This window comes from Salvelinus fontinalis, chromosome 24, assembly GCF_029448725.1.
Source record: "Salvelinus fontinalis isolate EN_2023a chromosome 24, ASM2944872v1, whole genome shotgun sequence".
NCBI lineage: Eukaryota > Metazoa > Chordata > Actinopteri > Salmoniformes > Salmonidae > Salvelinus > Salvelinus fontinalis.
The window spans coordinates 8,119,621-8,146,083 of NC_074688.1; the positions used below are offsets into that span (position 1 = coordinate 8,119,621).

At 45.2% G+C, this 26,463-nt stretch overlaps 1 protein-coding gene across 2 annotated transcripts in view; it reads left to right on the top strand.

The window, feature by feature from the left end:
• The window catches only part of LOC129821872 (guanylate cyclase soluble subunit alpha-2-like), a 106,729-nt gene that overhangs the window by 42,800 nt on the left and 37,466 nt on the right, over positions 1-26,463 (top strand). For both annotated transcript variants that reach the window (XM_055879582.1, XM_055879581.1), the window contains exons 5-7: positions 14,364-14,576; positions 14,796-15,068; positions 18,986-19,129. In XM_055879582.1, the coding sequence (XP_055735557.1) occupies positions 14,364-14,576; positions 14,796-15,068; positions 18,986-19,129 (630 nt within the window). The remainder of the gene's footprint in view (positions 1-14,363; positions 14,577-14,795; positions 15,069-18,985; positions 19,130-26,463) is intronic.

Here is a 26,463-nt window from a genome sequence, read left to right on the forward strand (position 1 = left end):
AATATGACCCAGAGAGAAAGGGAGAGCAGTGACTTTCAAAGCCTCCTCTCTTTTTGTTCTTCTGAACAACAAACATCACAGTGTTGAGGGAGGCATCGGATCAAAGGTTCACTAAATGTCTCAATCTTCTTTGTTCACTGTCACACAAGCGCGCACAAACACACACACAAGCGCGCACAAACACACACACAAGCGCGCACAAACACACACACGTGCACGCACAAACACACACACGTGCACGCACAAACACACACACTCACGGCCTTGTCTTGTCTACAACAGCCTCCACAATAAGAGAGCAGCGGAGAAATCAACACTGTAAAGCGCCAGACGCCAGCAGAGTTGTGCTTGAGGAGAAGGTGTCTGAGGACAGGTTGGCCTTGAGGTCTCACAGGATTTTTACATAGATCTGAGTGGGCATATAGGGGGATACCATGTTTCAGGATGCCTGGCTGTGTGGATGCCTTTGTCTACCTGTGTGTGTCTGTGAGCAGGCTTCGTGCATGCGTGCATGTACGTGTGCATTTGTGTGTTTGTTTGTGCGTATGTGTGTGTGACTCATTGACTTGTGCTCTGTACTTCTATGCAAATGAGTCTGTTTACACGCCAGTCTGCTTAAATCCTCTCTTTCTCCCTCTGTTTTTCCCTCTCTGCCCACCTCTCCTTTTCTCTCTCTCTTTCTCTCTCTGTTTTTCCCTCTCTGCCCACCTCTCCTTTTCTCTCTCTCTTTCTCTCTCTGTTTTTCCCTCTCTGCCCACCTCTCCTTTTCTCTCTCTCTTTCTCTCTCTGTTTTTCCCTCTCTGCCCACCTCTCCTTTTCTCTCTCTTTCTCCCTCTGTTTTTCCCTCTCTGCCCACCTCTCCTTTTCTCTCGCTCTCTTTCTCTCTCTGTTTTTCCCTCTCTGCCCACCTCTCCTTTTCTCTCTCTCTTTCTCCCTCTGTTTTTCCCTCTCTGCCCACCTCTCATTTTCTCTCTCTCTTTCTCCCTCTGTTTTTCCCTCTCTGCCCACCTCTCATTTTCTCTCTCTCTTTCTCCCTCTGTTTTTCCCTCTCTGCCCACCTCTCCTTTTCTCTCTCTCTTTCTCTCTCTGTTTTTCCCTCTCTCTGCCCACTTCTCCTTTTCTCTGTCTCTTTCTCTCTCTGTTTTTCCCTCTCTGCCCACCTCTCCTTTTCTCTCTCTCTTTCTCTCTCTGTTTTTCCCTCTCTCTGCCCACTTCTCCTTTTCTCTGTCTCTTTCTCCCTCTGTTTTTCCCTCTCTGCCCACCTCTCCTTTTCTCTCTCTCTTTCTCCCTCTGTTTTTCCCTCTCTGCCCACCTCTCCTTTTCTCTCTCACTTTCTCTGTCTATCTCTCATTCTCTCACTCTCTCTTTCTCTCTCCATCTCTCTCTGTTCTCCTTCTCTGTCCTCTGGTTGAGAGTGGGGCTGTGGTTCTCTGTGGTCTGTGTGGATGTGTGTTACTGATGTGTGTTACTGTAGTGCTGCTGAGAGTGTACAACTGTCTGTTCTGATGAGGGAGATGGGAACAGGAGTGAACTGAGTTAAAGCAGGGAGACGCACAACAAGGCCGGCAGAACAGCCCCTGGTCGGTCTGTGTGGTGTGTGTGTGCGTGTGTGTTTGATAAAGAAATCTCTGACTTCCGACTTCAGTGCGTTCAAGACAACTGGGAACTTTTGAGATCCGACTCTGAAAAATCAGTCATCATCAGTCATGTCGGAAACTAGGGCATGTTTCTAGAGCTCCGACTTTGAAACTAGGGCATGTTTCTAGAGCTCCGACTGAAACTAGGGCATGTTTCTAGAGCTCCGACTTTGAAACTAGGGCATGTTTCTAGAGCTCCGACTTTGAAACTAGGGCATGTTTCTAGAGCTCCGACTGAAACTAGGGCATGTTTCTAGAGCTCCGACTGAAACTAGGGCATGTTTCTACATTTACATTTACATTACATTTAAGTCATTTAGCAGACGCTCTTATCCAGAGCGACTTACAAATTGGTGCATTCACCTAATGACATCCAGTGGAACAGCCACTTTACAATAGTGCATCTAAATCTTTTAAGGGGGGGGGGGGGGGGGGGGCAGAAGGATTGCTTTATCCTAGGTATTCCTTGAAGAGGTGGGGTTTCAGGTGTCTCCGGAAGGTGGTGATTGACTCCGCTGTCCTGGCGTCGTGAGGGAGTTTGTTCCACCATTGGGGTGCCAGAGCAGCGAACAGTTTTGACTGGGCTGAGCGGGAACTGTACTTCCTCAGTGGTAGGGAGGCGAGCAGGCCAGAGGTGGATGAACGCAGAGCCCTTGTTTGGGTGTAGGGCCTGATCAGAGCCTGAAGGTACTGAGGTGCCGTTCCCCTCACAGCTCCGTAGGCAAGCACCATGGTCTTGTAGCGGATGCGAGCTTCAACTGGAAGCCAGTGGAGAGAGCGGAGGAGCGGGGTGACGTGAGAGAACTTGGGAAGGTTGAACACCAGACGGGCTGCGGCGTTCTGGATGAGTTGTAGGGGTTTGATGGCACAGGCAGGGAGCCCAGCCAACAGCGAGTTGCAGTAATCCAGACGGGAGATGACAAGTGCCTGGATTAGGACCTGCGCCGCTTCCTGTGTGAGGCAGGGTCGTACTCTGCGGATGTTGTAGAGCATGAACCTACAGGAACGGGCCACCGCCTTGATGTTAGTTGAGAACGACAGGGTGTTGTCCAGGATCACGCCAAGGTTCTTAGCGCTCTGGGAGGAGGACACCATGGAGTTGTCAACCGTGATGGCGAGATCATGGAACGGGCAGTCCTTCCCCGGGAGGAAGAGCAGCTCCGTCTTGCCGAGGTTCAGCTTGAGGTGGTGATCCGTCATCCACACTGATATGTCTGCCAGACATGCAGAGATGCGATTCGCCACCTGGTCATCAGAAGGGGGAAAGGAGAAGATTAATTGTGTGTCGTCTGCATAGCAGTGATAGGAGAGACCATGTGAGGTTATGACAGAGCCAAGTGACTTGGTGTATAGCGAGAATAGGAGAGGGCCTAGAACAGAGCCCTGGGGGACACCAGTGGTGAGAGCGCGTGGTGAGGAGACAGATTCTCGCCACGCCACCTGGTAGGAGCGACCTGTCAGGTAGGACGCAATCCAAGCGTGGGCCGCGCCGGAGATGCCCAACTCGGAGAGGGTGGAGAGGAGGATCTGATGGTTCACAGTATCGAAGGCAGCCGATAGGTCTAGAAGGATGAGAGCAGAGGAGAGAGAGTTAGCTTTAGCAGTGCGGAGCGCCTCCGTGATACAGAGAAGAGCAGTCTCAGTTGAGTGACTAGTCTTGAAACCTGACTGATTTGGATCAAGAAGGTCATTCTGAGAGAGATAGCAGGAGAGCTGGCCAAGGACGGCACGTTCAAGAGTTTTGGAGAGAAAAGAAAGAAGGGATACTGGTCTGTAGTTGTTGACATCGGAGGGATCGAGTGTAGGTTTTTTCAGAAGGGGTGCAACTCTCGCTCTCTTGAAGACGGAAGGGACGTAGCCAGCGGTCAAGGATGAGTTGATGAGCGAGGTGAGGTAAGGGAGAAGGTCTCCGGAAATGGTCTGGAGAAGAGAGGAGGGGATAGGGTCAAGCGGGCAGGTTGTTGGGCGGCCGGCCGTCACAAGACGCGAGATTTCATCTGGAGAGAGAGGGGAGAAAGAGGTCAAAGCACAGGGTAGGGCAGTGTGAGCAGAACCAGCGGTGTCGTTTGACTTAGCAAACGAGGATCGGATGTCGTCGACCTTCTTTTCAAAATGGTTGACGAAGTCGTCTGCAGAGAGGGAGGAGGGGGGGGGAGGGGGAGGAGGATTCAGGAGGGAGGAGAAGGTGGCAAAGAGCTTCCTAGGGTTAGAGGCAGATGCTTGGAATTTAGAGTGGTAGAAAGTGGCTTTAGCAGCAGAGACAGAAGAGGAAAATGTAGAGAGGAGGGAGTGAAAGGATGCCAGGTCCGCAGGGAGGCGAGTTTTCCTCCATTTCCGCTCGGCTGCCCGGAGCCCTGTTCTGTGAGCTCGCAATGAGTCGTCGAGCCACGGAGCGGGAGGGGAGGACCGAGCCGGCCTGGAGGATAGGGGACATAGAGAGTCAAAGGATGCAGAAAGGGAGGAGAGGAGGGTTGAGGAGGCAGAATCAGGAGATAGGTTGGAGAAGGTTTGGGCAGAGGGAAGAGATGATAGGATGGAAGAGGAGAGAGTAGCGGGGGAGAGAGAGCGAAGGTTGGGACGGCGCGATACCATCCGAGTAGGGGCAGTGTGGGAAGTGTTGGATGAGAGCGAGAGGGAAAAGGATACAAGGTAGTGGTCGGAGACTTGGAGGGGAGTTGCAATGAGGTTAGTGGAAGAACAGCATCTAGTAAAGATGAGGTCAAGCGTATTGCCTGCCTTGTGAGTAGGGGGGGAAGGTGAGAGGGTGAGGTCAAAAGAGGAGAGGAGTGGAAAGAAGGAGGCAGAGAGGAATGAGTCAAAGGTAGACATGGGGAGGTTAAAGTCACCCAGAACTGTGAGAGGTGAGCCGTCCTCAGGAAAGGAGCTTATCAAGGCATCAAGCTCATTGATGAACTCTCCAAGGGAACCTGGAGGGCGATAAATGATAAGGATGTTAAGCTTGAAAGGGCTGGTAACTGTGACAGCATGGAATTCAAAGGAGGCGATAGACAGATGGGTAAGGGGAGAAAGAGAGAATGACCACTTGGGAGAGATGAGGATCCCGGTGCCACCACCCCGCTGACCAGAAGCTCTCGGGGTGTGCGAGAACACGTGGGCAGACGAAGAGAGAGCAGTAGGAGTAGCAGTGTTATCTGTGGTGAGCCATGTTTCCGTCAGTGCCAAGAAGTCGAGGGACTGGAGGGACGCATAGGCTGAGATGAGCTCTGCCTTGTTGGCCGCGGATCGGCAGTTCCAGAGGCTACCGGAGACCTGGAACTCCACGTGGGTCGTGCGGGCTGGGACCACCAGGTTAGGGTGGGCGCGGCCACGCGGTGTGAAGCGTTTGTATGGTCTGTGCAGAGAGGAGAGAACAGGGATAGACAGACACATAGTTGACAGGCTACAGAAGAGGCTACGCTAAAGCAAAGGAGATTAGAATGACAAGTGGGCTACACGACTCGAATGTTCAGAAAGTTAAGCTTACGTTGCAAAAAATAAATAAAATAAAAGATCTAATTGACTAAAATGATATAGTACTGCTGGCTGGTGAAGTAGCCTGGCTAGCAGTGGCTGCGTTGTTGAAAGTGAAGCTGGCTAGGTGACCTCGACAATTTCTCTAAATTTCTCTAAACTACACAATTATCATGGATACAAGGACAGCAAAGACAACTAGCTAACACTACGCTAATCAAGTCGTTCCGTTGTAATGTAAGTTTCTACAGTGCTGCTATTCGGTAGTAGTTGGCTAGCTAGCAGTGTTAGCTAGCAGTGTTGGCTAGGTAGGAGGACGGCAGCGCGGCAGGCGAAAATAGCTGGCTAGCTAATCGATAATTACTCAAAGCTACACAATTATCTTAGATACAAAGATAGCAAAGAAAACTATGTAGCTAGCTAACACTACACAAATCAAGTCGTTCCGTTGTAATGTAATCGTTTCTACAGTGCTGCTAATCGGTGGCTAGCTGGCTAGCTAGCAGGGTTGACTACGTTACGTTACGTTAGGACGAGAATACCTGGCTAGCGAACCTCAGCGAACCTCGATAACTACACAATTATCCTTGATACAAAGACGGCTACGTAGCCAGCTAAGTAGCTAGCTAAGATCAAACAAATCAAAGATAGCAAAGACAACTGTGTAGCCAGCCAACACTACACTAATCAAGTCGTTCCGTTGTAATGCACTCGTTTCTACAATGCTGCTATTCGGTGGCAAGCTGGCTAGCTAGCAGTGTTGGCTACGTTGCGTTACGTTAGGACGAAAATAGCTGGCTAGCGAACCTCAATAACTACACAATTATGTTTGATACAAAGACGGCTATGTAGCTAGCTAAGATCAAACAAATCAAACCGTTGTACTGTAATGAAAATGAAAATCAGACCGTTGTACTATAATGAAATGTAATGAAAAGTTATACTACTATTGGGTAGACGGTGGACGTTTGCTAGCTGGCTAGCTGCTGGGCAGATAGCAGTGTGGACTACGATAGACGACGAAATACGATAATTACGCAATTATCTTTGATACACAGACGGCTATGTAGCTAGCTAAGAAGAAATTGCTAAGGTTGGACAAATTAAACCGTTGTACTATAATGAAATGTAATGAAATGTAATGAAAAGTTATACTACCTGCAGAGCGAATGCAAATGCGACCGCTCGCTCCAAACCGGATGTCGTCGGTTTCTAGAGCCCCGACTGAAACTAGGGCATGTTTCTAGAGCTCCGACTGAAACTAGGGCATGTTTCTAGAGCTCCGACTGAAACTAGGGCATGTTTCTAGAGCTCCGACTGAAACTAGGGCATGTTTCTAGAGCTCCGACTGAAACTAGGGCATGTTTCTAGAGCTCCGACTGAAACTAGGTCATGTTTCTAGAGCTCCGACTGAAACTAGGGCATGTTTCTAGAGCTCCGACTTTGAAACTAGGGCATGTTTCTAGAGCTCCGACTTTGAAACTAGGGCATGTTTCTAGAGCTCCGACTTTGAAACTAGGGCATGTTTCTAGAGCTCCGACTTTGAAACTAGGGCATGTTTCTAGAGCTCCGACTGAAACTAGGGCATGTTTCTAGAGCTCCGACTTTGAAACTAGGGAATGTGATACAACAACTGATCTATTCTGTTATCAAAGCTTGAGTTTTGAAATATAATATGGTCTGAGAAGAACAATATTGGCGGCATATTTTTTATTTCTTTTATTTCACCTTTATTTAACCAGGTAGGCCAGTTGAGAACAAGTTCTCATTTACAACTGCGACCTGGCCAAGAGCAAAGCAGTGTGACAAAAAACAACAACACAGAGTTACACGTGAGATAAACCAAAGTACAGTCAATAACACAATAGAAAAATATATATACAGTGTGTGCAAATGGCGTAAGTAGGTAAGGCAATAAATAGGCCATAGTAGTAAAGTAATTACAATTTAGCAAATTAACACTGGAGTGATAGATGTGCAGGTGATGATGTGCAAGTAGAAAAACTGGTGTGCAAAAGAGCAAAAAGTAAATAAAAACAAAAGAATAAATAAAATAAAATAAAAGAATGAGGTAGGTAGTTGGATGAGCTATTGACAGATGGGCTGTGTACAAGTGCAGTGATCGTTAAGCTGCTCAGATAGCTGATGCTTAAAGTTAGTGACGGAGATTTAAGTCTCCAACTTCAGGGATTTTTGCAATTCGTTCCAGTCATTGGCAGCAGAGAACTGGAAGGAAAGGCGGCCAAAGGAAGTGTTGGCTTTGGGGATGACCAGTGAGATATACCTGCTGGAGCACATGCTACGGATGGGTGTTGTTATGGTGACCAGTGAGCTGAGATAAAGCGGAGCCTTACCTAGAAAAGACTTATAGATGACCTGGAGCCAGTGGGTCTGGCGATTTAATATGTTGCGAGGGCCAGCAAACGAGAGCTTACAGGTCGCAGTGGTGGCTTGTATATAGGGTTTTGGTGACAAAACGGATGGCACTGTGATAGACTGCATCCAGTTTGCTGAGTAGAGAGTTGGAGGCTATTTTATAAATGACATCGCCGAAGTCGAGGATCGGTAGGATAGTCAGTTTTACGAGGGTAAGTTTAGCAGCGTGAGTGAAGGGGGCTTTGTTGCAAAATAGGAAGCCAATTATAGATTTAATTTTGGTTTGGAGATGCTTAATATGAGTCTGGAAGGAGAGTTTACAGTCTAACCAGCCACCTAGGTATTTGTAGTTGTCCACATATTCTAAGTCAGAACCGTCCAGAGTAGTGATGCTAGTCGGGCGGGCGGGTGCGGACAGCGATCGGTCGAAAAGTATGCATTTTGTTTTACTAGTGTTGAAGAGCAGTTGGAGGCCACGGAAGGAGTGTTGTATGGCATTGAAGCTCATTTGGAGGTTTGTTAAATAAGCATGCCCCTTTCAAAAAATGTAGAACTAAGAACAGATATAGCCATTGGTTCACTCCAGGACTGACTGCCCTCGACCATCACAAAAACATCCTGTGGCGTACTGCACTAGAATCGAATAGTCCTCGCGATATGCAAATTTTCAGGAACCAATACACACAGTCAGTTAGGAAAGCAAAGGCTAGCTTTTTCAAACAGAAATTTGGATCCTGTAGCTCTAACTCCAAAAAGTTTTGGGACACTGTAAAGTCCATGGAGAATAAAAGCAACTCCTCCCAACTCCTCCCAGGCTAGGAAACACTGTCACTACCAATAAATCCACGATAATCGAGAATTTCAATAAACGTTTCTCTACGGCTGGCCATGCTTTCCTCCTGGCTACCCCAACCCTGGCCAACAGCGCCTCACCCCCTCGCAGCTACTTGCCCAAGCCTCCCCATTGTCATGCCTGTTCCCACTCTTCCCCCCGGCGCCCTCGAGGATATTGGACTCACCTGGACTCACTCGAACACCTGTTTATTACCTTCCCTATATTTGTCAGTTCCCCAGCTCTGTTCCCCGCTTCTGCATTAATTGTAATTTGTCTTTGTTCCCCCTGTGCTGATGCTGTTCCTGTCTCGTTCTATGTCCTTCACCCAAATCCAGATAGCAGATGTTCTGAAAGAGTTGCAAAATCTGGACCTGTTCAAATCAGCTGGGCTAGACAACCTGGGCCCTGTCTTTATAAAATGATCCGCCGCCATTGTTGCAACCCCTATTACTAGACTGTTCAACCTCACTTCCGTATCGTCCGAGATTCCTAAACATTGGAAAGCTGTCGCGGTCAACACCCTCTTCAAAGAGGGTGACACTTTAGACCCAAACTGTTACAGACCTATATCCATCCTGCCCTGCCTTTCTAAAGCCTTCAAAAGCCAAGTTAACAAACAGATCACTGACCTTTTCAAATCCCACCGTACCTTCTCCGCTGTGCAATCCGGTTTCCGAGCTGGTCATTGGTGCACCTCAGCCACGCTCAAAGTCCTAAACAATGTCATAACCACTAGCAATAAAAGGCAGTACTGTGCAGCCGTCTCCATCGACCTGGCCAAGGCTTTCGATTCTGTCAATCACATATTCTTATCAGCAAACTCAACAGCCTTGGATTCTCAAATGACTGCCTCGCCTGGTTCAAATCAAATCAAAATCAAATCAAGTTTATTTTATATAGACCTTCGTACAAGTTCACCAACTACTTCTCAGATAGAGTTCAGTGTGCCAAGGAAATTACTTTTAACGAACAACCAGACATCCTCTACTAACGGGATGAGGTCAATATCCTTCCAGGATACCCGGGCCAGGTCAATTAGAAAGGCCTACTCGCAAAAGTGCTTTAGGGAGCGTTTGATAGTGATGAGGGGTGGTTGTTTGACCGCGGACCCATAACGGATGCAGGCAATGAAGCAGTGATATTTGAGATCCTGATTTAAAACAGCAGAGGTGTTTGGATGGCAAGGATAAAATCTTTGAGGGTGCGCATGTTTATGGATTTAGGGTTGTACCTGGTGTGTTCCTTGATAATTTGTGTGAGATTGAGGGCATCTTGCTTAGTTTGTAGGACGGTTTGGGTGTTAAGCATATCCCAGTTTAGGTCACCTAGCAGAACGAACTCTGAAGATAGATGGGCGGCAATCAATTCACATATGGTGTCCAGGGCACAGCTGGGAGCTGAGGGGGTCTATAACAGGCGGCAACAGTGAGAGACTTACTTCTGGAGAGATTCATTTTTTAAATTAGAAGTTCGAACTGATTGGGCATAGACCTGGTAAGTATGACAGAACTTTGCAGGCTATTTCTGCAGTAGATTGCAACTCCTCCCCCTTTGGCAGTTCTATCTTGACGGAAAATGTTGTAGTTGGGGATGGAAATCTCAGAATTTTTGGGGGCCTTCCTAAGCCAATTTGCTGTGATAATTTATTAGGCCTACTGCACAAACCTCATTCCTACACAACTGTTTATTATGTTAATTTGATATTTTTTAAGTTATGTTTTAAACAATTCTGAGCGATAGATCTCGGCTTGCTTTTTGACTGGGAAAGTGACCTTGACTCAGAAAAGGTTGGTGACCAGTGCTCTACATGTGTACATACATAGGTAAGTGCATTTGCATGTGTGTATTAGTGGTTGTGTGTGTGACTGTCTGTGTGTCAATGAATTCATACTTGTATGTGTTTGTATATGAATATGAGTGTGTGTGTGTAAGCGTTCTGTTAAGTGTGAGGGTAGTTTCCCGAGACACAGTCGCTTGGATTTTCAGAGTGTTCCTGGTATTCCTGTCGTCTCCATGGAGATTTCCATGAATGTGTCAGCCATGTGACTCCTCCCACCCTGCCCGCCACAACCACAGAAAACACCTGGTCACATCCTCCCACAATACACGCTGTGACTGTACAGAATACAGTGCATTTGGAAAGTATTCAAACCCCTTGACTTTATCCACATTTTGTTATGTTACAGCCTTATTCTATATTGATTGAATTATTTTTATCCCTCATCAAACTACACACAATACCCCATAATGACAAAGCAAAAATAGGTTTTTAGAAATGTTTGCAAGTACATAGGTATTCAGACCCTTTACTCAGTACTTTGTTGAAGCGCCTTTGGCAGTGCTTACAGCCTTGTCTTCTTGGCATGCCTGTATTTGGGGAGTTTCTACCATTCTTCTCTGCAGATCCTCTCAACCTCTGTCAGGTTGGATGGGGAGCGTCGCTGCACAGCTATTCTCGGGTCTCTCCAGAGATGTTTGATTGGGTTCAAGTTCGGGCTCTGACTGGGCCACTGAAGGACATTCAGAGACTTGTCCCGAAGCCACTCCTGCGTTGTCTTGACTGTGTGCTCAGGGTCGTTGTCCTGTTGGAAGATGAATCTTCACCCAGGTCTGAGGTACTGAGCACTCTGGAGAAGGTTTTCATCAAGGATCTCTCTGTACTTTGCTCCGTTCATCTTTCCCTCAATCCTGACTAGTCTCCCAGTCCCTGCCACTGAAAAACATCCCTGCAGCATGATGCTGCCACCACCATGCTTCACCGTAGGGATGGTGCCAGGTTTCATCCATACGTGACGTTTGGCATTCAGGCCAAAGAGTTCAATCTTGGTTTCATCAGACCAGAGATTCTTGTTTCTCATGTTCTTAGAGTCTTTAGTTGCCTTTTGGCAAACTCCAAGCAGGCTGTCATGTGCCTTTTACTGAGGAAGGGCTTCTGTCTGGCCACTCTACCATAAAGGCCTGATTGGTGGAGTGCTGCAAAGATGTCCTTCTAGAAGGTTCTCCCATCTCCACAGAGGAACTCTTGAGCTCTGTTAGAGTGACCATCGGATTCTTGGTCACCTTCCTGACCAAGACCCTTCTCCCCCGATTGCTCAGTTTGGCCGGGTAGCCTGCTCTAGGAGGAGTCATGGTGGTTTGACACAATCCTGTCTCAAAGCTCTATGGACAATTCCTTCGACCTTGTGGCTTGGTTTTTGCTCTGACATGCACTGTCAACTGTGGAACCTTATGTAGACAGGTGTGTGCCTTTCGAAATCATGTCCAATCAAATGAATTCCCCGCAGGTGGACTCCAATCAAGTTGTAGAAACATCTCAAGGATGATCAATGGAAACAGGATGCACCTGAGCTCAATTTAGAATCTCATAGCAAAGGTTCTGAATATTTATGTAAATAAGGGATTTCTTATTTTTTTATATATAAACTTTGCTTTGTCATTATGGGGTATTGTGTGTAGATTGATGAGAAAAACAAATCTAATCAATTTTAGAATAAGGCTGTAACGTAACAAGATGCGGAAAAAGTCAAGGGTTCTGAATACTTTACAAATGCACTGTATATGTGTGTTTGTGTGTGTCTGTGTGTGTGTATCTACTTTCCGTAACAAAGTGTGTGTGCAGTACTCTGTCCCTCTGTAGACTATATGTATGTAATGTGTGTATTCGATTTTTGTAGACTGTATGTAGGTATTGTGTGTGTTATCTCTCTGTAGACTATATGTAAGTAGTATGTGTTTGTGTTATCTCTCTGTAGACTATATGTAGGTAGTGTGTGTGTGTGTGTGTGTGTGTGTGTGTGTGTGTGTGTGTGTGTGTGTGTGTGTGTGTGTGTGTGTGTGTGTGTGTGTGTGTGTGTGTGTGTGTGTGTGTGTGTGTGTGTGTGTGTGTGTTATTTCTCTGTATATGTAGGTTGTGTGCATTATGCAGAGCTAGGAGAGAGTTCTATAAATAAGTCAGGCTGCAGTGGCTCACAGGCGGAATAATCTATCTGACACCGGGGAGGGAGGGAGGGAGGGAGGGAGGGAGGGGGGGAGGGAGGGAGGGAGGGAGGGAGGGAGGGAGGGAGAGAGAGAGAGAGAGAGAGAGAGAGAGAGAGAGAGAGAGAGAGAGAGAGAGAGAGAGAGAGAGAGAGAGAGAGAGAGAGAGAGAGAGAGAGAGAGAGAGAGAGAGAGAGAGAATATCAGAGATAGTGTGAGAGAGAGAGAGAGAGAATATCAGAGATAGTGTGAGAGAGAGAGAGGATGCTAGGAATGTGCAAAGCTGTCATTAAGGCAAAGGGTGGCTACTTTGAAGAATCTCAAATATAAAATATATTTTGATTTGTTTAACACATTTTTGGTTACTGCATGATTCCATATGTGTTATTTCATAGTTTGATGTCTTCGCTATTATTCTACAATGTAAAAAAATTTAAAAATAAAGAAAAAATGTGGAATGAGTAGGTGTGTCCAAATACTGTATTGTTTAGATATTATCTTCTTGGGTGAGAATGTTTTTCATACATTCTGGTAGTCTACCAGAGCAACCAAAGACTAAACTACAGATACAGTAGCAGACACACCTGACTTCTTTCAGTCAGCTGAGAGCCAGAGAGATGTTTTCAATCCTCAACACATCTTCATTTAATCCTGTATTGTCTATAGGCTACAGTTGGATTTATTACCGCAGGGCAAGCGTTCTCTTGAACTGGTGTGTATGGGAGAATGGGTGACGACATCTCATTTGTTGCCGAGATGATGTTGGAATGTGCAGCTCTACGTCCTCATTGTAAAGGGGATTAGGGTCTTCAAAAACCTGGAGGCCTAAATCACTGTCGTGTTTGGACTACAACATCCTCTTAACGTTTCTGGATATTCTTTCTATGCTTGTGTTTCTAGCTCAGGTAAGAGTTTGACCAAAATAATGGAAAGGCCATGCATGCGCCCCTCCGTGGGGGATAGATCCAGAATCTCCTAAATCTCTAACATGTATTGACTCACAAGGTTGAATACTTCAAGATATATTACTGTTTTTTTTATGTGTTTGAATGTTTCTTCCACATTGACAGAGTATTTTGTGTAGATCGTTGACAGAAAAATGACAATTAAATACATTTTAATCCCACTTTGTAATACAACAAAATGTGGAAAAAGTGTGAATACTTTGTGAACGCACTGTACTTCCCACGGTCTGCATTCCATGACCTCTTTGTCACATTAATAACCTCTCTGCCCCCCCCTCCCCCTCTCTACCTCTCTCTCTCTCCCTACCTCCCTGTCTTCCCCCCCCTCTCTACCTCTCTCTTTCTCCCCACTCTCTAACTTTCTCTTTCTCTCTCTCTTTCTCGCTCTCTCTCTCTAACTCTCCCTGTCTTATCCACCCCTCTCTACCTCTCTCTCTCTACCTCTCCCTGTCTTCTCTCTACCTCTCTCTTTCTCCCCACTCTCTAACTTTCTCTCTCTCTTTCTCTCTCTCTTTCTCTCTCTCTCTCTCTCTCTCCCTGTCTTCTCCCCCCCTTCTACCTCTCTCTCTCTACCTCTCCCTGTCTTATCCCCCCTCTCTACCTCTCTATCTCTTTGTCTCTCTCCCTGTCTGTCTCCTCCCCTCTTTCTCTCTCTCTACCTCTCTTGCCCTGTCTTCTCCCCCCTCTCTCTTTTTTTTCTTTACCTCTCTCCCCCCCTCTCGCTCTCTCCACCTCTTTCTCTCACCCTGTCTTCTCCCCTCCCCTCTTTCTCTCTTTTATTTCTCTCTCTCCCTGTCTTCTTTCTCTCTCTATTTCTCTACCACTCCCTGTCTTCTCTCTACCTCTCTCTCTCTCAACCTCTCTCCCTTTGTCTCTCTCCCTGTCTTCTCCTCCCCTCTTTCTCTCTCTCTACCTCTCTTGCCCTGTCTTCTCCCCCCTCTCTCTTTTTTTTCTTTACCTCTCTGCCCCCCTCTCGCTCTCTCCACCTCTCTCTCTCACCCTGTCTTCTCCCCCTTCCCTCTCTCTCTCTCTTTTTTCTCTCTCTCCCTGTCTTCTCCCCCCTCCCTCTCTCGATCTCTCTCTTTTTCTCTCTGTCTTTACCAGGTGATGGAGGTGAAGGGACAGATGATTCATGTCCCAGAATCCTCTACTCTGATGTTCCTGGGTTCCCCCCGGGTAGACAAGCTGGAGGAGCTGATGGGCAGGGGCCTCTACCTGTCAGACATCCCCATCCACGACGCCACGCGTGATGTCATACTGGTGGGACAGCAGGCCAAGGCACAGGACGGCCTCAAGAACAGGATGGACAAACTCAAGGTACAGTCACACACACATGCAATATGCACACACACACACACACGTGCACACACACACACACACAGTCACACACACATACACGTGTGCTCATACTCATTATTCTGTCATGTAGATATTCAGCCGTGGACTCATCCGGCTTCAGAAGAAGATGACACGCGTCGGTCACTAAACCTTTACTCCATCATCCACATTCTACTATATCCCTCTGCTCTTCCCCAGGCCACCCTAGAAAAGACACACCAAGCTCTAGAAGAGGAGAAGAGGAGGACAGTAGACCTTCTCTACTCCATTTTTCCTGGTGACGTGGCCCAGAAGCTGTGGCAGGGGGAGTCTGTCCCCGCCAGGAAGTTTGATGATGTCACCATGTTGTTCTCTGACATCGTGGGCTTCACTGCAGTGTGTGCTCAGTGTACCCCCATGCAGGTCATCAGCATGCTCAACGAGCTCTACACACGCTTCGACTACCAGTGTGGAATACTGGATGTGTATAAGGTAGGAACACACACCTGTTTGACTACCAGTGTAGAATACTGGATGTGTATAAGGTAGGAACACACACCTGTTTGACTACCAGTGTAGAATACTGGATGTGTATAAGGTAGGAACACACACCTGTTTGACTACCAGTGTGGAATACTGGATGTGTCTAAGGTAGGAACACACACCTGTTTGCACATGCACATACTGTGCACTCATTGCATGCGTGTTATATGTGTCAGGGTTGGAGTCGATTCTGAATTGAGTTGTGAATTGTTCTTTAATTCCAATTCAATTATTTGAAAAATAATTTGAATTGAATTGCAATTCAATTATTTTATTTTATTTGAATTTTAATTGGCCACACCCCACAGGAAGCAGAATTTGAATTGAATTTGAATTAAAATTAGAATTTAATTCAATGAAATTCAAATGCCTTATTTATTCTACACATCACCAGAGCAGTGTTTATTTTGACATCATGCATGGTTACCAATACCATTTAGCATAAGGTTGAAACATTTCATCTTTAAAACTCATTCTCTTTAACAATTTAAAATAATTACAGTGGTCTGGAAATATTGAAAGATCATGTTGTCGGTTGTCCATAATAATTCATAATTCCCTTAATGTTTTGAAATATCAGAATAAATGTTTTTTTCCCATAATGCATTGGATCAAACACTGCAGTATGGAAGGGAACAATCTAACATCTCATGACAAAATAAATACTGTTTGACATCTTTCAGTTATAATAAAACATATATTTCACGGTATGGTATGTGTATTGTTTGCGTTAATAAGTGGCATATCCTTTTTATAAAATATGTGTAAAATTAAAGTACTTTCACGTTTCACATCTCAGTTGATTCAAATTATATTAAAATTCTTCTTCCTGTGGGGTGTGGCCAATTCGAATTCAATTCAAAGTTATTGTTCACAATTGACTCCAACCCATATATGTGTCATCTGTCCACATAGGAGAGATTTAGTGCAATTGAGTAATGGTGCTGCCGTGGGTAAATACAAGGATCAATCAAGTTGTGTTTTAAATCAGAAACGTGTGTGTGCGTGCACATGTGAAAAAACACACTGATTAATGGCCAATGTAACGGTGCTTAACATGAGTGTGTCAGTACTGGCTGCCTGACAGAGTGGCATTACAGCAAGGCTCAGTGTGTCCTTTACCAACCATCACTCCCTCTATCCATCCATTACCAATCATCACTCCCTCTATCCATCCATTACCAACCATCACTCCCTCTATCCATCCATTACCAACCATCACTCCCTCTATCCATCCATTACCAATCATCACTCCCTCTATCCATCCATTACCAACCATCACTCCCTCTATCCATCCATTACCAACCATCACTCCCTCTATCCATTACCAACCATCACTCCCATTATCCGTCCTTTCACAACCATCACTCCCTCTATCCATCCATTACCAACCATCACTCCCTCTATCCATCCATTACCAACCATCACTCCCTCTATCCATCCATTACCAACCACCACTCCCTCTATCCATCCATTACCAACCATCACTCCCTCTATCCATCCATTACCAATCATCACTCCCTCTATCCATCCATTACCAATCATCACTCCCTCTATCCATCCATTACCAATCATTACTCCCTCTATCCATCCATTACCAATCATCACTCACTCTATCCATCCATTACCAACCATCACTCCCTCTATCCATCCATTACCAACATCACTCCCTCTATCCATCCATTACCAATCATCACTCCCTCTATCCATCCATTACCAACCATCACTCCCTCTATCCATCCATTACCAACCATCACTCCCTCTATCCATCCATTACCAACCATCACTCCCTCTATCCATCCATTACCAACCATCACTCCCTCTATCCATCCATTACCAACCATCACTCCCTCTATCCATCCATTACCAATCATCACTCCCTCTATCCATCCATTACCAATCATCACTCCCTCTATCCATCCATTACCAATCATCACTCCCTCTATCCATCCATTACCAACCATCACTCCCTCTATCCATCCATTACCAACCATCACTCCCTCTATCCATTACCAACCATCACTCCCATTATCCGTCCTTTCACAACCATCACTCCCTCTATCCATCCATTACCAACCATCACTCCCTCTATCCATCCATTACCAACCATCACTCCCTCTATCCATCCATTACCAACCACCACTCCCTCTATCCATCCATTACCAACCATCACTCCCTCTATCCATCCATTACCAATCATCACTCCCTCTATCCATCCATTACCAATCATCACTCCCTCTATCCATCCATTACCAATCATTACTCCCTCTATCCATCCATTACCAATCATCACTCCCTCTATCCATCCATTACCAATCATCACTCACTCTATCCATCCATTACCAATCATCACTCCCTCTATCCATCCAGTAACAACCATCACTCCCATTATCCGTCCTTTCACAACCATCACTCCCTCTATCCATCCATTACCAACCATCACTCTCTCTATCCATCCATTACCAATCATCACTCCCTCTATCCATCCATTACCAATCATCACTCCCTCTATCCATCCAGTAACAACCATCACTCCCATTATCCGTCCTTTCACAACCATCACTCCCTCTATCGATCCATTACCAATCATCACTCCCTCTATCCATCCATTACCAACCATCACTCCCTCTATCCATCGATTACCAATCATCACTCCCTCTATCCATCCATTACCAACCATCACTCCCTCTATCCATCCATTACCAATCATCACTCCCTCTATCCATCCATTACCAATCATCACTCCCTCTATCCATCCATTACCAATCATCACTCCCTCTATCCATCCATTACCAACCATCACTCCCTCTATCCATCGATTACCAATCATCACTCCCTCTATCCATCCATTACCAACCATCACTCCCTCTATCCATCCATTACCAATCATCACTCCCTCTATCCATCCATTACCAATCATCACTCCCTCTATCCATCCAGTAACAACCATCACTCCCATTATCCGTCCTTTCACAACCATCACTCCCTCTATCCATCCATTACCAATCATCACTCCCTCTATCCATCCATTACCAATCATCACTCCCTCTATCCATCCATTACCAACCATCACTCCCTCTATCCATCCATTACCAACCATCACTCCCTCTATCCATCCATTAACAATCATCACTCCCTCTATCCATCCATTACCAACCATCACTCCCTCTATCCATCCAGTAACAACCATCACTCCCTCTATCCATCCATTACCAATCATCACTCCCTCTATCCATCCATTACCAACCATCACTCCCATTATCCGTCCATTAACAACCATCACTCCCTCTATCCATCCATTACCAACCATCACTCCCTCTATCCATTACCAACCATCACTCCCTCTATCCATTACCAACCATCACTCCCTCTATCCATCCATTAACAACCATCACTCCCTCTATCCGTCCATTACCAACCATCACTCCCTCTATCCATCCCTCCATCACTACATCAGCTCTCGTCCTTCGCCAGGGTTTGATCCTGCACAGATTGAGACAATTTTTCTTTCCCTTCCCTTCCTCTCTCCTCATCCTTCCACTTTTTTACTTGACTCTTCCCCTTCTCTCTTTCTACTGTCATTTTCTCTCGTCTCCACTTTCACCTCTCCCCTCTCTCTTTTCCTGCTTCATGTGAGGAGAGAGAGAACCATATGTTCCCATTGTCATGGTTACTCTGGATAAATGACTGTGACTGGCTGAAAATGAGAGTTGTGTTTCTTGTTGTCAAGTACAGCTTTTGAGTGTTTTTTTTTAACTTGTTTTATAATTTTTTATTCTGAAAATATTTAAATTTTATGAAAATACTGAAATCAAATCAAATCAAATGATCATGGCTTCATGGACTCTCCTCCAATCCCCATGTAGATTGAGACTATAGGCGACGCCTACTGTGTTGCGGGCGGGCTCCACCAAAAGATTGACAGCCATGCCAAGCCAATCGCACTCATGGCCCTGAAGATGATGGAGCTGTCAGAGGAGGTGTTAACGCCGGACAGCAAATCCATCAAGGTGAGTCTTCGCTTGGCACGGGGAGGCGGGCACTTTCTCCCTCACTCTCTTTTTCTGTCTTATTTTCTCTCTCCCTTTTCACTCCCCCTCTCTCTTTCTCCCTTCCTTTATTTCTCTCCCTTTTCACCCTCTCCTCCTACTCTATCTCTGTCTCTCTTCTCATTCAAATTTAAATGTGGTTTACACCTATAATTTAAAGCATCTGTAAGCTGATCATTGCGGTGTTGTGCTTTTGTGTTGTGCTAGCTGTTTTGTGCTGTGTTGTGTTATGTGCTGTGCTAGCTGTGTTGTTCCACAGACAGAAGGGGTAACACAGACACGTCACAGGGGCTATAACGCTGAATAATCCTTTTAGAGCGTTTTCTCACCAAATCAAATCAAAGTTTATTTGTCACGTGGGCCGAATACAACAGGTCAAAGATCTTACAGTGAAATGCTTACTTACAGGCTCCAACCAATAGTGCAAAAAGGGAATTAGGTGAACAATAGGTAAGTAAAGAAATAAAAACAACAGTAAAAAGACAGTGAAAAATACCAGTAGCGAGGCTATATACGGACCTGGATGGCAGTCGGCTTAGCCCCAGTGATGTATTGGCCCGTATGCACTACCCTCAGGATGCTCTTGATGTTGCAGCTGTAGAACCTTTTGAGGATCTCAGGACCCTTGCCAAATCTTTTCAATTTCCTGAGGGGGGATAGCTTTATCGTGCCCTCTTGATGACCGTCTTGGTGTGTTTGTACCATTCTAATTTGTTGTTGATGTGGACACCAAGGAACTTGAAGCTCTCAACCTGCTCAACTACAGCCCCGTCGATGAGAATGGGGGCATGCTCGGTCCTCTTTTTCCTGTAGTCCACAATCATCTCCTTAGTCTTGGTTACGTTGAGGGATAGGTTGTTATTCTGGCACCACCCGGCCAGGTCTCTGACCTCCCTATAGGCTGTCTCGTCGTTGTCGGTGATCAGGCCACTGTTGTGTCGTCTGCAAACTTAATGATGGTGTTGGAGTCGTGCCTGGCCATGCAGTCGTGGGTGAACAGGGAATACACGAGGTGACTGAGCACGCAACCCTGAGGGGCTCCAGTGTTGAGGATCAGCGTGGCAGATGTGTTGCTACCTACCCTCACCACCTGGGGGCAGCCCGTCAGGAAGTCCAGGATCCACCACCAAATATTGTAGTGTCCAAGTCCTAAAGCAATGGGACTCTCTAAATCTTTGTCAGATTATTACCAATCCCACAAGGTATGACTCCAAACACCCAGAAAAGGCTGCTCTTCTTGATGTTATCCTCACAAATAATCCTTATAGGTATCAGTCTGGTGTTTTCTGTAATGACCTTAGTGATCACAGTTTTACAGCCTGTGTTCATAATGGCTGCTCAGTGGAACAACCTGTCCTGATTTGTCATAGACGCTTGCTAAAAAACGTTCATGAGCAAGCCTTCCTTCATGAACTGGTCTCTGTAAAATGGTATATAATCAGCTTTATCCCTCTGTCGAAGACGCTTGAACCTTATTTTTTAGATATTTTCAGTGGTGTTGTTAACAAACATGCCACCATAAAGAAAATGGTCATTTAAAACAGGTTCAGCCCCTGGTTTGACCGTGATCTTCCAGTGTTACTGCACCTCAAGAATGGCTGACTGGCTCTCGTTCAGGCAATTGAGAAATAAGTGCACTCATGCTATCCGGAAGGCCAAAGTGAGTTACTTTAAGGAGCACTTCTCTCTCTGTGGGTCTAACCCCAAGAAGTTCTGGAAAACGTTTAAAGACCTGGAGAATAAACCCTCCTCCTCACAGCTGCCCATGTCCCTTAATGTTGATGATGTGGTTGTTACTGACAAGAAGCACATGGCTGAGCTCTTTAATCAACACTTCATTAAGTCAGGATTCCTATTTGACTCAGCCATGCCTCCTTGCCCGTCCAACATTTCCTCATCTCCCACCCCTTCTAATGCGACTATCCCCGATGCTTCTCCCTCTTTTTCCCCTGCCCCGCTACAATTCTTCTCCCTCTTTTTCCCCTGCCCCACTACAAAGTTTCTCCCTGCAGGCAGTCACTGAGTCCGAGGTGTTAAAGGAGCTCCTGAAACTTGACCCCAAAAAAACATCTGGGTCCGATGGTTTAGACCCTTTCTTCTTTAAGGTTGCTGCTCCTATCACCGCCAAGCCTATCTCCAACCTTTTTAACCTGTCTCTCCTTTCTGGGGAGGTTCCCATTGCTTGGAAGCCAGCCACTGTTCATCCTTTATTTAAAGGAGGAGATCAAGTTGATCCTAACTGGTATAGGCCTATTTCTATGTTGCCCTGTTTATCAAAAGTGTTGGAAAAACTTGTCAATAAGCAACTGACTGGCTTTCTTCATGTCTATAGTATTCTCTCTGGTATGCAATCTGGTTTCCGCTCAGGTTATGGATGTGTCACCACAACCTTAAAGGTCCTCAATGATGTCCCCATTGCCCTTGATTCTAAGCCATGTTGTGCTGCTATTTTTAATGACTTGGCCAAAGCTTTTGATACGGTAGACCATTCCATTCTTGTGGGCCGGCTAAGGAATATTGGTGTCTCTGAGGGGACTTTGGCTGGGTTTGCTAACTACCTCTCTCAAAGAGTGCAGTGTATAAAGTCAGAAAATCTGCTGTCTCAGCCACTGCTTGTCACCAACAACAAAGCTCAGGCAGTAGGAAGCTCTCCTATCCATTTATATGCAGATGATACAGTCTTATACTCAGCTGGCCCATCCCCAGATTTTGTGTTAAACGCTCTACAACAAAGCTTTCTTTGTGTCCAACAAGCTTTCTCTACCCTTAACCTGGTTCTGAATACTTCCAAAACAAAGGTCATGTGGTTTGGTAAGGAGAATGCCCCTCTCCCCACAGGTGTGATTACTACCTCTGAGGGTTTAGAGCTTGAGGTAGTCACCTCATACAAATACTTGGGAGTATGGCTAGACGGTACACTGTCCTTCTCTCAGCACATATCAAAGCTGCAGGCCAAAGTTAAATCTAGACTTGGTTTCCAGTATCGTAATCGCTCCTCTTTCACCCCAGCTGCCAAACTAACCCTGAATCAGATGATCATTCTACCAATGCTAGATTACGGAGACATAATTTATAGATTGGCAGGTAAGGGTGCTCTAGAGCGGCTAAATGTTCTTTACCTTTCCGCCATCAGCTTTGCCAGCATTGCTCCTTAAAAGGACACATCACTGCACTCTATCCTCCTCTGTAAACTGGTCATCTCTGTGTACCCTTCGCAAGACCCACTGGTTGATGCTTATTTTTAAAACCCTCTTAGGCCTCACTCCCCATATCTGAGATATCTACTGCAGCCCTCATCTTCCACATACAACACCCGTTCTGCCAGTCACATTCTGTTAAAGGTCCCAAAAGCACACACATCCCTGGGTCGCTCGTCTTTTCATTTCGCTGCAGCTAGCGACTGGAACGAGCTGCAACAAACACTCAAACTGGACAGTTTTATCTCAATATTTTCATTCAAAGACTCAATCATAGACACTCTTACTGACAGTTGTGGCTGCTTTGCGTGATGTATTGTTGTCTCTACCTTCTTGACCTTTGTGCTGTTGTCTGTGCCCAATAATGTTGGTACCATGTTTTGTGCTGCCACCATGTTGTGTTGCTACCATGCTGTGTTGTCATGTGTTGCTGCCTTGCTATGTTGTTGTCTTAGGTCTCTCTTTATGTTGTGTTGTCTCGTGATATGTGTTTTGTCCTATATTATGTTTTTTTATTTTATTATTATTTTTATTTTAATCCCAGCCCCCCTCCCTGCAGGAGGTATTTTGCCTTTTGGTAGGCCGTCATTGTAAATATGAATTTGTTCTTAACTGACTTGCCTGGTGAAATAAAGGTTCAAATTAAAAATTAAAAACTTGTGAGAGGAAGTCCAGTAGTGGGAGAGGGTGAAACTGGGCCGACATCGATGAAACATCTGATCTCAATACATGTTTCTGTTCCCAAAATGATAATCTATTATGAACACATTGCACTACGTTTTATAGACTTGACACTTTGCCAAAGTAAAAAAATTAATAATTGTTTAGCAGAAGTGCAAAGGTCAAAATGAGTTTGTGCACACTTCTCAGAGGAGGCTTTGCTAACAGAAATATGCAAATTTGTGCTACAACGCGCCAGTAAGATCTGGTTTTGACTACCTTCTTGCTTGTTTTGCCCACTATGCTTAATTTGCTCCCATGGTAAACGACACAGATTAATTATCTTGTAGGGCTGGGCGATATGGCTACAATATCATATCACCCGTATTTATTTATTTTTTTGGACAGTATGACGGTATTTGATGTTTTTGAATAGTAAAAGTTCTAAATTTGCTTTATGAGTAGCACGTGACCCTAGGGTGGCAACCCATACCTGTACATTCTAAGTGATTTCAATGGGTCTTACTCCATTCTGATTGTTATACTGTTCAATTCAAATTCAACCAAAATAATCTCCTGCATTTCCATCAATTTCCACATTTCAAATCAAATCAAATCAACTTTATTTGTCACATGCGCCGAATACAACAAGTGTAGACTTTACCGTGAAATGCTTACTTACAAGCCTTTAACCAACAGTGCAGTTCAAGAACAGTGCACTCAATTGAGATAATATCCACACTGCCACGTAGGGCTGCACGATATGGGAAAAAAAAACTAGGCCTTATTTTTAACCAAATGTTGCAATTGCGATTTGACTTGTGATTTAGAGCAAAACACTTGGGTGAACTGTTGGAATCATGGAAATAGAATGATTATTCTAATTATCATAGTTAGAATATAATATTGGGCACTTCGAATACAGTGTTATGTTGACATGACAATGAATGCAAATGACAGGGAGGCGTAATTGTGACAGGGTAGGAACCAAAGGCTACATTAAATGTTTCTTCGTGTAGCCAACATATTCATGCTTCACTTATTCTTTTTTGATTTAGAAGATACTGTTGCACAAACGACATGATGATTTAGGCCTACACCATTAGCTCTTATTCAGTACATTTATTAGCTAGCTAGCTCTCCAGCTAACTAGCGATTAGCATTAGCAGCCAACACGATTTAGCTTAACTTGCTAAGAAAAGACAAACTAGCTGTTTGCAGATGTAAGAAACACAAACTAATAGTGTAATTATAGAATGGTAGTGGATTTATATTATGAAGCAAAGTGGAAACAACTTTGTTGTCATCAACATTGGTGTGGGGCTAGGTCTGTGTGGAAAGCGGCATTGAGAGAGAGAGAGAGAGAGAGAGAGCGGAGAGGGATGACTCAAGTAGCAGAGTAAACTATAAAAATGGACGTCACACACGGCGTGTCACATTTAACAAACCAAACATTCAAATATCGTTGTAGAAGGTAAAGTAAAAACCCAAACCAGTCCGCGCATCAGTACCGGTAGATAGTAAATGGTATACCGCCCAGCCCTGCTATATTGGCTTAGTTAGGAATATCTTTGGCTGTGCTGTGCTGTGTTGTGCTAGCTGCTTGTCTTCCATTGGCTTGGCTTACAGTCCCAGATGTGTGAGTGTTGATAAAATCATCTGTGTCATGGCACATTGGGAAGAAAGTGCTTAACCAGCTGTAGATGCTGACAATGAAGCCCCTTTCATCTTCACCTTTATTGACGAGTGATGAAACGTGTCTTCACAAGGAAGAAAGCACACGCACACACACATCACACAGGCACACATGCACAGATACAAGCACATATACACACACGGACGAACACTACAATGTTTTTGTTTTTTTGTTGTGTGTGAGTGTACAATAAATATGTGTGTGGATGTCCGTGTGCGTATGTATGCTTGCAGCTTGTGAGCACAGCACCTATGTGTGTAATTCACTTATTGCGAACACATCGGTCGCCACGGTGATGGATAGAACATGGGAATGCGTAGTGTGCAGTTACCATGGTGATGGGAGAATCGTGGCGTGGCAGCAGGGCTGTTTTTGGCTAGTTAATGACGGTTGTTTCTGTTAAGCTGCTGTTTTATGTCTTACAGGAAATACTTGAGCTTTGTGTTGGGCTGTTTTGTGTTAGGTTAGAGAGAAAGTCACATTCAGGCAATCTGCCTTTCTCCCGTCTCCACAGGTAGAGAGGCCCTTTTCTCTTACATCCAGCTGTCTATGTCAGTTGGCCAATAACACGGTCACAGAGTCAACATTGTGTTTTTGTGTGATCATCTGTGAGTGTGTGTGTGTATGAATGTGTGTGTTTGTTTGTGTGTTGGCTCAGAGCTCCAGGTTGTTTTTTAGCATGCTTCCACCTAGACTTTCTACCACACGGCAACCAGAAATAAAAATAACCAACCTCACGCAACCTTTAAAACACAACTTATGTCTCTCTCTGTTGTCATGACAACAAGGGTGCTGGGGATCACATGTACAGTCACGACCGAAATTATTGGCACCCTTGATAGAGATGACAAAAAAATACTGTATAAAATAAATAATACAAATACCGAGCATGGGAAAATTATATTATTTTATACTAATACAATTACTGAGAGAAAAATGGGGTGTCAATAATGTTAACCCCTATCTTTTTGAGGTGAGAAAAAAGTATTACTTGTTATAAACAAATATTTTTTTCTGAGCAATTGTTTTAGTAGAAAATAATCTAATTTAGCAATTTTGAGCATAGAATATAGCTCAGTATTTGTATGATTTATTTTATTCTGTCTTTATTATTCATCTTTATCAAGGGTGCCAATAATTTTTGTCATGAACATATGCATTTGTATTTATTATGGATCCCCGTTAGCTGCTGCTACGTGGTGAGCTGGATATGTCCTGGCTCAAACCAGGCTCCTGTTGGAGAGCTCTGCTCTGCTGGTCGTCTGGAATGATCCTAGGTCTGTTTAAACTAACATGCTGACTACCCCAAAATAAAAGTAAATAGAAAAAAGCAACCACCCATTCTGACTACACCGGGCATGCTGACTACACCACCCATTCTGACTACACCGGGCATGCTGACTACACCACCCATTCTGACTACACCGGGCATGCTGACTACACCACCCATTCTGACTACACCGGGCATGTTGACTACACCACCCATTCTGACTACACCGGGCATGCTGACTACACCACCCATTCTGACTACACCGGGCATGCTGACTACACCGGGCATGCTGACTACACCACCCATTCTGACTACACCGGGCATGTTGACTACACCGGGCATGCTGACTACACCGGGCATGCTGACTACACCGGGCATGCTGACTACACCGCCCATGCTGACTACACCGGGCATGCTGACTACACCACCCATTCTGACTACACCGGGCATGCTGACTACACCGGGCATGCTG